Source organism: Battus philenor, unplaced genomic scaffold (assembly GCF_028537555.1).
Source record: "Battus philenor isolate CCGP_79_NKW_IND1 unplaced genomic scaffold, ilBatPhil1.0.hap1 SCAF_15, whole genome shotgun sequence".
NCBI lineage: Eukaryota > Metazoa > Arthropoda > Insecta > Lepidoptera > Papilionidae > Battus > Battus philenor.
In genome coordinates, this window is record NW_027181677.1 from 6,748,515 (window position 1) to 6,763,022 (window position 14,508).

Genomic DNA, 14,508 nt, shown 5'->3' on the forward strand with positions numbered 1-14,508 from the left:
TACCTGATTTAAAATAATAAAGCTTAGGCTTAGTTAAAAGCCTAAACTTAGCCGTTTGCGCCTTGCCACCTAAAAGAAAAGCCATATAAACCATATGCAAACAATAAATACCAGTGAAATTGAAGAAGGTTTTGTGGGTAATGTAAATATTGTGCTACCACTTTGTTTCAAGAGTATATAATCTCAACCGTTATCATTTTAGCCTTATATCTACTGCTGTCCAGTAGTATAAATCCTCATAGATTTTTAATGAGACCGGTTGAAAGCTGCAAGCTCACAGTAGCTCAAAGAGCCATGGTGTGAGCTATGCTCGGGATATCTCTACGTGATCGAATTAAGAATGAAGATATCTGTAGATTAACGAAAGGGACCGTTAAAAGTACAAATTTTCTGTGAACTATGTAAATGGCATTTTCTTTAAATATGTTTCATTTCGTTACTAGGTCATCTAAAAATAACCTCGGTGAGAATTATCCTAAAAACAGACAGGATATACAATATTATCCTCTTCATCAAGTCAAGACTTAAGTCTAGACTAAAAAAGGTAGTGTAATTAGTGACATAGATATTTCCGCAAACATTACCGCTTGTCTTGAGAATAAAGTTCTAACGTTCCACAAAGCGGTGCGAATAAAGCGCGTCTGTGTGATATTGCGTTCAAAAATACTGTATATAACAACCATTTATTTATGTTTTTGTGTATGCTCTTGTCGTCTCCTCATTGTAGCAATTTATAATATTTGCAAATAAAACATATCATGTAAGTTATCCTAAAATAAATAAACATATGCTATTAAATCACGCCGCTGTTTGACCCATTAACAACAGGTGGGTTGGTCATTTATTGCATGCATCAGTTGAGGCCTCATCAGAATAAACCTGTGAATGATATCATCACTTACTCTATTAGTCTGATTCACTCAGAGATTACATCGCACGGTTAATTGTGTTGTGTTGTTTGCGAGATTCAATTGTACGAATGGTGTCATCTATGACTTTATATTTATCTGACAGTAATTTGTAAATATAAACCTGTAAATGTAAGCCCACTATCCGTTATTATTGATAATGATGATGAAATGTTTTATTTCCCACTAGTTGCATCGACAGATCTGAACTATGAAAAGTGGACAAAAAATAGTATTTAGGATTGGTTCCTTTATTTATTGATCTAATATATTTATAATATTAAGATTTATAATTATAAAAACGATAACTTAAAAAAGAAAGTTTTCTATCTCGTACACTGTAAGACTTCGATAATTATATTACATATCCATTGTTATGCTCTATGGGACACAATATTTTTATTACATATATGGTTTTTTATTGTTATTAATATCAAATGTTTGGCAGCTTAGGCTAGGTGTTTTAATTTTGTGTAGTTCGTACGTAAAAAGAAATAGCATTTAGTTAACTATTTTTTATAAAAAATTTAGTTTCATTTGCCATACACATTTTTCTCGGGTAATATTATAATGCATTAAATTTATGGTGTCTCATACATAAAATTACTTTAATGCTTTTGATTTGCAAAAAAGCGTAAATAAAAAAATATTAGCCATGTTCGTTAGACTAATAAATTGATACAAAATAAACATTAAAACATTGATATTCATTAGCTTTCATTACTAAAATATTGGCGTCCAGTCATATATTGTACAAGGTGTGTCCAATGGTGACCTAATGACTACGCAAATATGACAACAGACGTTTAATACACATAACATTGGTATAAACATTGTTGATTACCAAATTGCTTCTTCGTAACTACACAGAACAACAAAGAACACACTTGAAAAAACTGATAATTGAAATACTTGCGACTCTTTTGCGTGATTGAAATGATGTCTCAAAATTATGCAAAACAAAACGTTAGTGATCAAAGCGCAATGTTGTATAATTAATGGCGCGTATGTTTCCTGTTTAGAATCGATATTGCGACCCTAATATTGGCAGTAAGTATTAAATAAAAACCTTGGCTAATTGTCCTTAATTACAATAACGGGAATAACATTCGTAGAATTGTATTGTAAACATATTTTTCCTCACAGTCTGTTGACTGGCAAAAAGGGAAGTCTACATTTTTTATAAACAGTAACGCCGATAATTTATAATTACCTATAAGCGTTCATTTGCTTCGATTTTCCTGTTTTGACCTATTAATTTTAATTCTAATTTATACATTGATTATAAATGCTAAACCGCTCTTTTGGTCACAATAATAATTTTAAATATTATTTAGGATAAAATATGAATTTTTGAGTTAAAATGTTACACAAATGAATTCATAATGTTTTTAATAGTTTGAACTTTAGATTCTTAAAGCTATTATAAGTACATAGAATTATAACCATCGAAAAAGAAATAGAAAACGCTACTCCATGCATTTATTGTTAACAGACGGTAATTCGTATAGGCGGAAATTGCAGTAGTTGCCGCACCTAGTAAACTAATTGGCAAACCTTATTGTGGCTTGCACAAAAAAGATATCCATTTTAAAGAATTTCTATTACTATACCGAATCGGTATTAATTAAATGCCTATTTAAGGCGATTGTAATTAAATTCAAATTAGAGTATAGGACATATATTAAAATAAAACATCTATTAATAAAGATATTTTTGAATGTGAGATAAAAATAGACTTTATAAAGATTGATCGTTGCGTCGATATTATATATATAAAAAAATTATATATACCGTATATGTAGGTATTAAATCAAACTAAGGTTTTTTAAAGATCTTCTTATATCTATTGGCGATAACATTATTAAATATATATAATAAATAAAATTACATTGCCAAAATAAGTCTATGTGAGATAATTTTTTTATATATCTAATTATGGGGAAGGCACATATCCTTATTGTCCTTATGCAGTGAACTTTCTTCGTCGCTTCCATCGTCCTTCTTTAGAAGCCTACTGCAAAGGATAGGCCTCCCTCAAAAATATCTATAGGGTCTCCCCAAAAATGTAATTTACCATTATCGCCACGCTTGGCAGGCGGGTTGGCAATCGCAGTGTTGGATTATGGTACTCAGACAACGCTGCTGCCCATCCCCTGGAAATGTATATATCAGCAATGGCAATCCTATAAAATTGATGCACAAAGCTTGAATTATATAAGATTGTATTGCGGAAATCGAACCAGCGACCTACGATTGCAAGTCTCAGTCCTCTACTGTTGGGCTAATAGACGTCCTTACCTAAATAAAAGTTAAATATCTGACCAAGCAAAACAAAGTATCTTCTTCAGTGTTTTATTTTGTTACCAGGAGCACATGAACTTGGTTGGGTTCGACGAGAACCAGAGCCCAGTGGTGATGTCCCTCAAGAATGAACATATGGCCGGACAAGACCATACAAGGATACTGCTGAGGCTTCGTACGGAAACGATGCACGGTCTTATCCCTACTACAAGTAAGTACAAATTGAATAAAAATGAACTTATTTAGATCCCAGTCCAGAGTCACAGTCTTCATTGTGTCTTGTTATGGCTTCCGTTATAGTTGCATGTCTTATTGAGAAAACACCAGAAGAAATACTGTAACATCATTGTCAGCAAAATTTCAGTCGTAGAACCTATGGTACTGGATGTAGGTGTACGCGATATATTTCCAATAAGACCGGTTAGTGGCAGCCTATTGATAGCAGCGAACGTGTTACATTTGATAATGATATGTCGTTTTATTAGCTGGTTTAATGTGTCTTTACACTGAGTACACAGACTTACTCTGAGAAGTTAATTTTGTAACCGTAACCCGCCTGTAGTAAATACAATATTTTAGAATCACTACTTTAGACTTTTATCAAAGGTAATTGTTTTAAATTTTCAGTGTGTCATCTTCTAATTTAGATTTGTAATTTGTAGGATCTGGCATAACCCCGTCGCCGGCGAGAATGGCGAAGATGCTAAACGAGCAAGTGAACTGTGACAACTTCATGGCGGTCACGTGTCTTAGCGCGTCGCCTCTCATCGCGACGTACGACGAACACGTTCTGGTCAACAATTTCAAGTTTGGCGTCCTCTACCAGAAGTACGGGCAGACCACCGAAGAAGAGCTGTTTGGGAACAACGAAACTTCGCCAGTTTTCGACGAGTTTCTCGAGATGCTCGGTCAGAGGATCAAGTTGAAAGATCATAAAGGTATGGACTCTTGGTCAATAGAAGAACTATTTCAAACATCTTTATCGGCTATCAAGGCTTTTCAAATAGAACCGATGTCACTGGCCCGTGGTTTCAATAGAACCTTGCCACATGACACACAGCCACCGAAACAATGAATTTATTTCAAAATTATTTTCCCGTGCGTATATTTTTACCAAATTCAGTTGCAAAATTTCCGCCCCGATTACGCAATTTAACACCACTGGATTATTTTTTATGAGACAACTTAATGACTTCCTTAAAACCTAAACTCCGTAATGAAAAATACCCTTCGTTTTGCCAAAATACGATTGAAAATGTTGATTAGAGAATCGATATCGTCTATTCAATATTTTTTTAATTATCACTACCTTATTATTTTCATTGCCATAACATGATCGAATGGCTTTGTTTCAAAAATAAAGCTCTTGCTTAAAAACCCCTTTTAGAATTTCACAAATAAGATATAATTGCAATTTCCATTTATTTTAGTTTAATCCCCGTAAGTAAAAAAGTATCCTGACCCCTCTTCTGCTGTCATGTTAACGAAAGGTTCTTTTCCTTTTTATTTTTTTATTTATGACGTAACCCAGCTTACAATACGTATAGTGGCTTTAAAAAATAGAGAGTAAATTTTCTTTCTAGATAGTTCAAGTTGGATAGTTTTTCCATTTATTTTATTTCATCAAGTTAATCCTGTTTTTAGTGTAAGCCATTAAGGCTTAAAATAACGTTTGTTTTTTTTTTAATTAAAGTAAAAGACGTTAAGTTGATTGATGTTACTCATGTACGTATCTGGCAGGGTATCGCGGAGGGTTAGACATAATGAACGGGCACACTGGAACGGAGGCCGTATACGAGCGGTACATGGACCGCGAGATAATGTTCCACGTTGCGCCGCTGCTACCGCACACCGCCGGCGATGCTCAACAGTTGCAGCGCAAGCGGCACGTCGGCAATGACATAGTTGCCATCGTCTTCCAGGTAAGGTTGCTAAAAAAAAAAATTAAAGAGAGAAGATAAAATAGAGAGTGACTCTCGATTTTATCTTCAGTTTTTCAACTTGAAGAATTAATAAAAATACAGCTCAGTGGACAAATCAAAACACACAGTCTCTCAACGAGCCATGGAGAGGGCAATGTTCGAGATTTTTGTAGGAGATAAGATAAAGAGATCCGTAGATGAAAAAAAATGACGAACATTGCCAGCGGGTTTGCAAGTTATATTGACAGTGGGCAGGCCATATAACACGCACAACATATGACCACTGTGGCCTTAAAGTTCTGAAGTACGTCCACCCACAAGATGAACAGATGATCTTATTAAGTTTGTAGAAAAACTGTAGATGCAAACCTCTTCCAACCGTCCTATATTATATATGGAGAGATACAATGTATGATATAATAAATATGGACAAATATATTGGGAAGCTCAAATGATGATTAGAGACCATTTTTTAATTAACCGAAAGCCTTTCTGCATTATGAAAACGGTTTAATATGTAGCCTTAATCATCAATTATATCAATTACTACTAATGTAAGATACAAAGTCTCGTATAGAACTCTAACTTTGTCTGAAAAACAAAATTAGACAATTAATTAAACGACACTTCTGTTTTATTATACCATAAATTATCTAGAATTAAGGGCTATGTGAAGTTGCGTAAGTCAATTGAAGTTCCATATTGCTCTATTAGTGTTAAATGATCCTGTACAGTTATGAAATGTAAATAAAGTTAAACCTTCTAAGAATACATACGCACGTTTGTAAGTATTGTATTACAAAACTTAACACGACTCAAGTCAATGACCGTCGTCAAAGAGGTAGTTTTGCATATGGACACGTTCCATGGAGATAATAGCCTTTTATTTATAATCTCAATTTCCAATTAAATGAAGATTTAAAGATTTTTAAAATTGCATTTCTCTATTTAAATACGTTTTTTATTGATTTCCAGGAAAAAACGACACCTTTCACACCGGACATGATTGCCTCCCATTTTCTTCACGCTTTCATCGTGGTCACACCTCTAGAGACCGTCGGCGGGGAGACCAGGTATTTTTTTTTTTTATGCTTACAGAAACATCTACATACAAGATGATTAGTTACAGGTTTAAAAGCTTTTAAGGGGTGAGCGCACTGGACAGCAATAATACTTAAAGTTTTAAAAAATACTATTTGCAATCAACCTATACAAGGGATCATTCAAATATATTAAATTAATTTTTCTTTTGGATGACAGTACAAAGTCTGCAGTATAGATAGTAAACAATAATTAATTTTAATATACTTTATATAATATATCAACGTTTTTAAGACGTTTTTTAATGTATTATCATTACGTTATTTATAATTTTCTGAAACCATTGCCTTTTGGATATAGTGTACTAAATACAGTCAATATCACAATTTGAATGCTTTACAAGTTTAACTAATCATCCTGAAGAATAAGATACAAATAAGTGCAATACAAAGTGAAAGGTTCGCTTAGTCATTATTGACTTTATCTAAACAAGGTTTCTCAAAAGTTTCTCTTAGGATGAACTTCCGCAAAGTAACGCCTGAATCCATTAGATATTTAAGGTTTCTCAAAAACAAAGAGTAGCTAAAGAACGGAAATAACTATAATGTTATTTTAATATTTATAACGCCGTACTATCTTCATAATTGTATCTTTAGCTGCTTCGCCTCCACTTTGATACACTTGTCAAGTTGTTTTGCATAAAGTTTGTTTAACTTTGCAACAACGCACGGAGGCGCTATTTGCATGAAGTGCCAGGGAGAATTGCCCGGAAAAGAGAATGGAAATTCTCTAAGTAATTTATATGCAAACGAATCGTGACTTTGTAATTAGAGAGCTTTTACCCGGTATAAAAAATATTCAATATGTGTTATACTTTTATCCTGTTATACTTTATTTAAAATAGTTAGAACTTAAATAGAGTTTACTGTGAAAAATATACTTTATTTATTAAATAGTTTTAAAAATTGTTGTCGGGAAGATGTCGCCGTTTGCAATAAGACATATGTAATTTTTGCCAATTTTTTTTTATTTCCTTATATATTCTGTTTCTGTATAATAAACAGTAAATAAATAAATAAAATAAACTGTAACAGAGAAGGCTGTTTGCGTAACTTAATAAGTACTTTGGTATTTCAGATATAATGTTAGTTAGAATTTTGAATAAAAATATCAGTTTGTAAAAGATAGTGTTATTTAAAAATATTTACAAGCAAGCATTATTTTGGACTCAATAATATTTCTATTACAGTATTATTTAGATTAAATTAAAAAAAATACTTTAAAATTATTTTTAAAACGTGTACTTAAAATATTGTGGTTTAATTTAACATGAAAAACTGTCTACGTTTTCAGGTACAAAGTGGCCGTCACCGCTCGTGAGGACGTACCATTTTTCGGACCGACTCTCCCACAGCCCTCAGTGTTCCGCAAGGGGAGAGAACTTAAAGAATTTCTTCTTACAAAGCTGATCAACGCTGAGAATGCATGCTATAAAGCCGCTAAATTTGCACAACTCGAACTGAGGACACGAGCGTCGCTATTGCAGAACTTGGCCGAGGAGTTGAAGAGTAAAACGCTGGAGTTTCTGGGTACTGGAGTGAGGAGTGAACCAATAACGGTGTCTCCACAGCCAGAGGGAACTCCTAAACAAGATGGACCCGGGGCTAGGTTCATTGACACCGTCAAGAAAGCTCTCATATATAAAGTCAGGTTAGTACTTTATTTTAAGGTTTGTAAAAATCTTATAAGACACGAAGAGACGACCGCTGCAGCCCTAAGGTTCTGGAGTGGAAACCACGGAGTGGCAACATCCAATGTCTGGCCATAGGATATCCACTCACAAGGTGGACAGATAATCTTATTGAAGTCGCCTTGTTAGAAATTTATGGGAAAGGTTTATATAAAGCAGAATGTCCAAAGGTTGAAATGATGAGTAAAAATGTATTCACGTATACAATTTGGGGAATGTTGTTCATCTTTTTAAAACTATTTTAAAAAGATTACCGTTGAAATTCATTATACCGATAGCAATAACATAAATAAAGCATAAACTGTGAAGCTATTCTCACTAAGCACGATTCTTACTAAACTTAAACAATCTATCAAAACGTTTGTATAATGTTAAAATGTGTAAATGCATATATCCAGTACACATGACTTCGTTCAAAAGAATGTTATAATAACATTTTACGTTATTCTCTTTGCAGATCACCAAGCGACCCATCAGGCGACAACATTAAAAATTCGCTTAACAAGAAAATAAACATTCATGAGACACCCACTCCTAATGTAAGTATATAAATTGAATATAGTTTCAATTGATAAAAGAGACATTCAATCATTATCAACTGGAAGCAGTCATCTCCATATACCTTTTTAAATTGACATGAATGTAGTTTTTTTTTTATATTAGGCCGATAACAACCATCGGGTAGTTAGCCAGTATTTCATAGTTAAATGAGCCATTGTCATCTATACGTTATTTCAAAAAAAACTGTTCATTTATAGTATCCATCTATTAACACTAATAAATATTATTGTTTTAGTTTATCGCAAATAAATTCGATTCATAAAATGTTTGCTCTGATAGTTTTCCGTGGATTTTTAATCATATTTGTGGATACATAGACTTTTTATTACGAACCTTTTTTAATGATTAAATTGTTAATGATTTCCTTCAGAGCGGACGTTCAAAAACGTCGGTTGCATCATCATCAGCGTCAGCTATTTCGGTGCGGTCAGCGGGTGGTTCCGGTGGGTCTAGTCCGGATGTGACGTCACGGGCAGCACCGCCACGCGCCCACCATGATCATAGTGACGACTCCAGCCTTAATTCCGTCGACCTCGACCCGCTAGGTGAGCACAAATACACTAACGAACATACAGAGAAAACGCGCTTGTATATGCATGCATGCAATTTATAGAGATAAATGCACACACAGGTAAAAATATAATCGAACACAATCTGGTTTCGTGCATAAAACCTAAATTTTAACAAAACTCAACTTTCTTTGTTTGCTGACTAATTGTCCTACAGTCTCGTGCTTATAATTTTATGTATGTAACGATATTCGATAAACCCACTTAGAGGGTTTACTAACAATACATTTTATGTTTAAATTCTTATAGTTATTATGGATCCGGACTTTTATAATAGAAATATAAATGCTTGTTAATGGGCACAAAAATAAAGACATTTAGAGGTAACTAAACTATTTAGTATTTTAGCAATAAAGTCCTTGTTTATAGATTTAAACGATTAGTAATAAAAACATATGTTATAATAAGAACCATTTTTTTCTTTTTTCAATTAGACGACAAGGACTGGCTGAGTTGTGGCAAAGGCGCAATAGGTTAGTCCTTAAATATAAAAACAATAAAATATCATTTAGACATTTTCACGTTTCATTTTAAACAATTGAGGAGGAATGATTTTGTGATGCGACATGATCTTAGTTGTTGATCCAATCTATTTAGTTTTTCTCGTTCTTTCCAATCTTCTTTTATTTACAACTGTAACTTCTAAAACCTAAGTTTCTTTGTGACCTTTTTATAGTTAGATTAGTTAGATAGTTAATTACAATGTAATATCTATAGAATCATTATCATATCATGTATTTAATTAAAATATTTCGCGATTATAATCAGTTTTATATCTTCGCAGGCACGCCAGTTTACGTTGACAGCGATACTGGTCTAGAGTCTATGTCGTCAGCGGAAGCTGGGGCCGCAAGAGGAGAGGTTGCGGCTGCGACACGAGGAGATGTGGAACTATTGAGACAGGAGGTTTGTCGCCTCAAGAACGACAAACTAGACTTGTTGAAGCAAAACATTGTAAGTAATTAATTAAACCGTATATATGTTAATTTTAAGGAGCAGTTACTCACCGAATCTAGGATAACATCAGTAGCTAGACTACCGTATTTCCTGGTCATAGTTAAAAGCAGAATGTGCCCGCCTTATCGCATTGGTTAGTGAGTAGCTATAGATAGTTTACATGGATCGAATCTTTGCACTGTATGGACGCGTTCTACTAGTTCTCTCTAGACGTGTCTTTATAATTTATAATGTCTATGCATATAGATAGATGAAGAATCTAGCTTTATAAAATCCGTTCTTTTTTGATCTCAACTCAGCTCTTTTCAAATTTCAAGTCTCTAATACATGGTTCCAGAGACATCGTAATGTCACTCGATAGGTACTAAATCTCCTATATATATAATAGTTCGATATTTTATTAATTTAAGTTTAAAACAATGATGACTTTTTATTCTTTAATACGGTGTTTGTACATGTGTGTTATTATATTTTACGCCGTATTAATATTTCTCAATATTTGTTTCAGACATGGCAAAACGAGATAAAATGCCTGAGGGAGAGAGAGATCAAACTGCAAGGTGAACTCCTAAATTTGTCAAAAGAGATGAGGAAGCTTCGCGATCAACAAACCACCGGCGCTATAATTCCAAATCCTTCATCGCACGACTCTACCGCTTAGGGCTTTCGAGCTTTTCATGAATCCTTTAGATATTAATGTTGCTATCATTATATGTGATTATGTAATTGTACGTGATTCTGATTTCTAGACGTATCTAATCACTTTCGAAAGATATCGTCAGTTTAAAAATGTAAAAGTGGAGTAGTTACTTCGTGTACCATCGGTAGAAACCTTACATGTTTTTCTTCTAGAAAAATAGAGCATTGTGGAATTTGGAAATGATTGTGCAATATTTTTCCTTTGCAATATTATTTTACGTAAATAATTACGTAAACACTTCACGTGGTTTATATCTACGCAGTGGTATTTGTAATTCGCCTAATACATGCACACATTCTTTTTATATTTATGTAAATTAGAGATCTGTGCGTGGTTGTCTGAGTTGTAGATGCTATATATATAATATTTATCACTTAGCCTTCAAACTAAAAACGTTTTGGTCTCTCTGACTGATAAATTGCTATGATTATTATTAATATTTACGAATTTGTATGTTATTAGAGAGAATATGATTCGACTCTTCTATGTTGTACCAAAACAAAAATTGACATTTCAAATTAAGATTATCCGTTAGAATAAATGTTGTGTTATATAATATTTGTAGCGTGTTATAATTTTACTTCTAACTTTATTTTGTCTTGTCATGTAAAATTTACATGGGCAAGAAACTTTATCTCTTTACTAATAATTTATGTTATATTTGTAAAATTTAAACAAACTGTACACATTGAGGAAAACTTAAACATCTATTTAATAAGATACTTTTACGTGAACCAAAAAATCTTGTGGGCTATTATCTAAATTAAATCACTTTGTATTAATTATTTTTGGCACCATCTCATAACAAACAGATCGCAATTTTCGCGATTTGATAACTTTGAAAACGTTAAAGAAAATTCCTTGTAGGTAATTTATCATAAGGTTTATTCGAAATTTTAGAATAATCTCAAATATATAGTAGCTATTGGTATTTAAAAATACAAACAAAATTAACGGTACCTACTGAATGTAGCCTTGACTTGTAGAGAGCCTATAAATGATATATGGTGCATTAGAACAAATTTAAATAGACATGAATCTATAGTCTATTAAATGTTAGAATTTCTATTTTATAATAATATATAAATACTATCCCAGTATACATTTTATTCAAATGTAGTTAAATCTCTCACGTTTCAGTGCAATTATTCCTATAAATGTGAAAACTAGCACAGAATTTATTTCCTTGACTTAAGTTCGCCGGTTATTGTAAATATATTTTAACTGGATTTAGGCTATTAATTAATCAGTATTTTTGTAATTTATGTTTAATATAAGTGTCGTTTCAGTGTGTCTTTTTTTGAAATGTTTTGTTGTTTGTAATTAATATTTTATACCAAAGTTAACATTCCCCACTATGATAATGTAGTTTTTTTTTAAATATATTACGATAAATAAAAATAAAACAGTATTCTTGATTTCTTTTTAAGTTGACAGAACCTACTAACGTTATTTCTAAGATTACATTTATTTTCGCATTAAATGTATTCTTTTGGATGTTCGTTCGACTGTTGATTATGACAAGTTAAATGAAAGTAACTGTTGATTCGTCTTTTCTAGACCTAAACCAAATAATGTGAGCGCGGAGCGTTAGGAGAAATAGTTTAAAACTTTAAGAGATACTATGGAAATATATAAATAGTTAATTACTAAATAATAATTATTGTTTTATTAAAAAAATCCTTAATATTATGAACGTAAGTATCTTTCCCTTGACGTTTCTACGATATCAGTGAATTTTACTTTGAAGAAAGGTTTTTTTTTACCTGAAATTTAACGAAATGTACAACATTTTTTTATTTACTTGCAAACTCGATTTCCGTAAATTAATTAAAAAGATAAACTATAAATATTTTTGAAAATGAGAAAATCATTTAAGCAATGAATTTTCTTATTTTCATTTATTAAATACATAAAATATCTGTTCATAAACTACTTGTTCCTTCATTTTTGTATTAAACAAATGGTAGCCAGTTTGTTAATTGGTTTCGAATTCGTGAAACTCAAGATGATTGTAACAATATCTCAATAACTCTGTTATTTCGAATTTTAGAAAGCAGAAAAACAATTTTAATGACATCTATCTTACACTTTTTAATGTAGATTTATTTTTAAAACGAGAATTACTAGTATACTGGAAAAGTATATAAAATGCTACTAGATGGCGTTAAAACAAATGAACTTATTAAAAAAGCAACATACATAACCAAACATTTTAAAATTTCGGTATCATTTTTTGAAAACAATGCATTGAATTAAAAAAGTTCACTATCATATAATAATTTTATTGAATCGGGAAGCTCCTTTATATGTTGTAAATATGCATATACCACTTTGGAAAAGTTAAGTGGATTATACCCAACCAATATATTGTTGTATAGACTTCAATGATTTTTATGTTGAAGAAATATAAAAAAAGCACTCAGTCAATAGATCAGTATTATATTTGTATGGATTTTTTCCTATTGATTATCTAAAATCTAAACTGGCTTTCCTGGACCAATTGAAAGATTATTTCTACGAAATGATAGTATAAGTATTTGCGGGTTGCACCTGCAGAGCTCTTAGATCGCTTCGACGGATACTCCATGGAGTAAATACGTTCAATGGACCCTTGGACGATGACATATGTAGGTTTAACTGTGTCATAACAGAGACAATTTGCAGCCATCAATAATTTTTTTATCAGTTCTATTAAATGTCTTACTTAATTAACAACTTCATTTTTTGTTCGATTCCCAAATAAAGTTTCTTTAATGCCTAAATTTCATTATAAATGTTATACACAGTGATCAACATCATTATCGTTTAAGCAGCAGAGATGTCCACCATTGGACTTAGATCTCGCCCATAGATTAATAAATAATACTTTTTATTAATTAAGTTGTAAAAAAATTGTTTCATTGTAATTTTAAATTTATTATTTAAACTTAATGTACAAAAGTAATACATTTTAACAAGAGAGTGTAACATTTGCCGTCCGCCATCGCGAATGTATCGATGCGGACATGCGACGGAGTCACTAATGCATCATTACAATAAGTTGCCTGGACAAAGGGTCTTAGCTTTGTAATGTTATCACTGTTCAGTGATGGGTCTCTCAGAGAAGTATACATAGAATATTACTACTATAACACTTGGCAACAGGAATAGTCGCGGAGGTAATCCAGACGGCGTTAAGTAGATTTGCCATCATTTTATTACTGTATGTCATCGTTTTCTAAATATTTTTTTGAGCATTTAATCTAAACATACATAGGTCACATATAATTTAGTGCATTCATTTATTATTAAGAAAACACGTATACTTTTAAATAAAAGAAGATGCTGCGGAATATCTTGGACAAACTCAGAGTTAATTTTCCTCTCAGATCACTTTGACCTAAACAAACTATCCTGCAATGAAGTTTGTTTTCTCAGTAATTTGCTGAAGCTTAGGTTCTTATCATGATAAGATTATTATTTTTAATTAAGTAGTTTCTTTGCTTTTACAGCTTTTCGTCTCTGATATCTCGTAATTTTCAATCGAAACGGTTACTTAGTTCTTTGTCATTTATTGTAATTTTTAAAAATAGTTATATTTACTTTATAGTGAAAAATGTAATTTCCACATGATTTTATTTTGTTGCGTGATGCAAAATGGTTATCAATGGTTTTCTTCGCTGTGTACACCTATTTATTGTATACTTTTTCTAAAGATTAGAGATCACATTATTACGAGTAGATTTGGTTGAAGTTGCTTAACCAAAAATTTCTTAATATCGTGGCAATTTCTGAAGGAGGCCTATGCCTCGCA

General features: G+C 32.1%; 1 protein-coding gene across 6 annotated transcripts in view; it reads left to right on the top strand.

Moving 5' to 3' along the window:
* Positions 1–12,353, top strand: part of RapGAP1 (Rap GTPase activating protein 1) — a 162,668-nt gene extending 150,315 nt beyond the window's left edge. For 5 of the 6 annotated variants that reach the window (XM_068761507.1, XM_068761510.1, XM_068761511.1 and 2 more), the window contains 10 exons: positions 3,279–3,423; positions 3,875–4,150; positions 4,953–5,134; positions 6,110–6,207; positions 7,529–7,885; positions 8,383–8,464; positions 8,857–9,031; positions 9,490–9,528; positions 9,840–10,009; positions 10,521–12,353. In XM_068761507.1, coding sequence (XP_068617608.1) covers positions 3,279–3,423; positions 3,875–4,150; positions 4,953–5,134; positions 6,110–6,207; positions 7,529–7,885; positions 8,383–8,464; positions 8,857–9,031; positions 9,490–9,528; positions 9,840–10,009; positions 10,521–10,673 — 1,677 coding nt within the window. In that variant the 3' untranslated portion in view covers positions 10,674–12,353. The remainder of the gene's footprint in view (positions 1–3,278; positions 3,424–3,874; positions 4,151–4,952; positions 5,135–6,109; positions 6,208–7,528; positions 7,886–8,382; positions 8,465–8,856; positions 9,032–9,489; positions 9,529–9,839; positions 10,010–10,520) is intronic. The other variant, XM_068761509.1, reaches the window with a different exon arrangement.
* Positions 12,354–14,508: the final 2,155 nt, after the last annotated feature.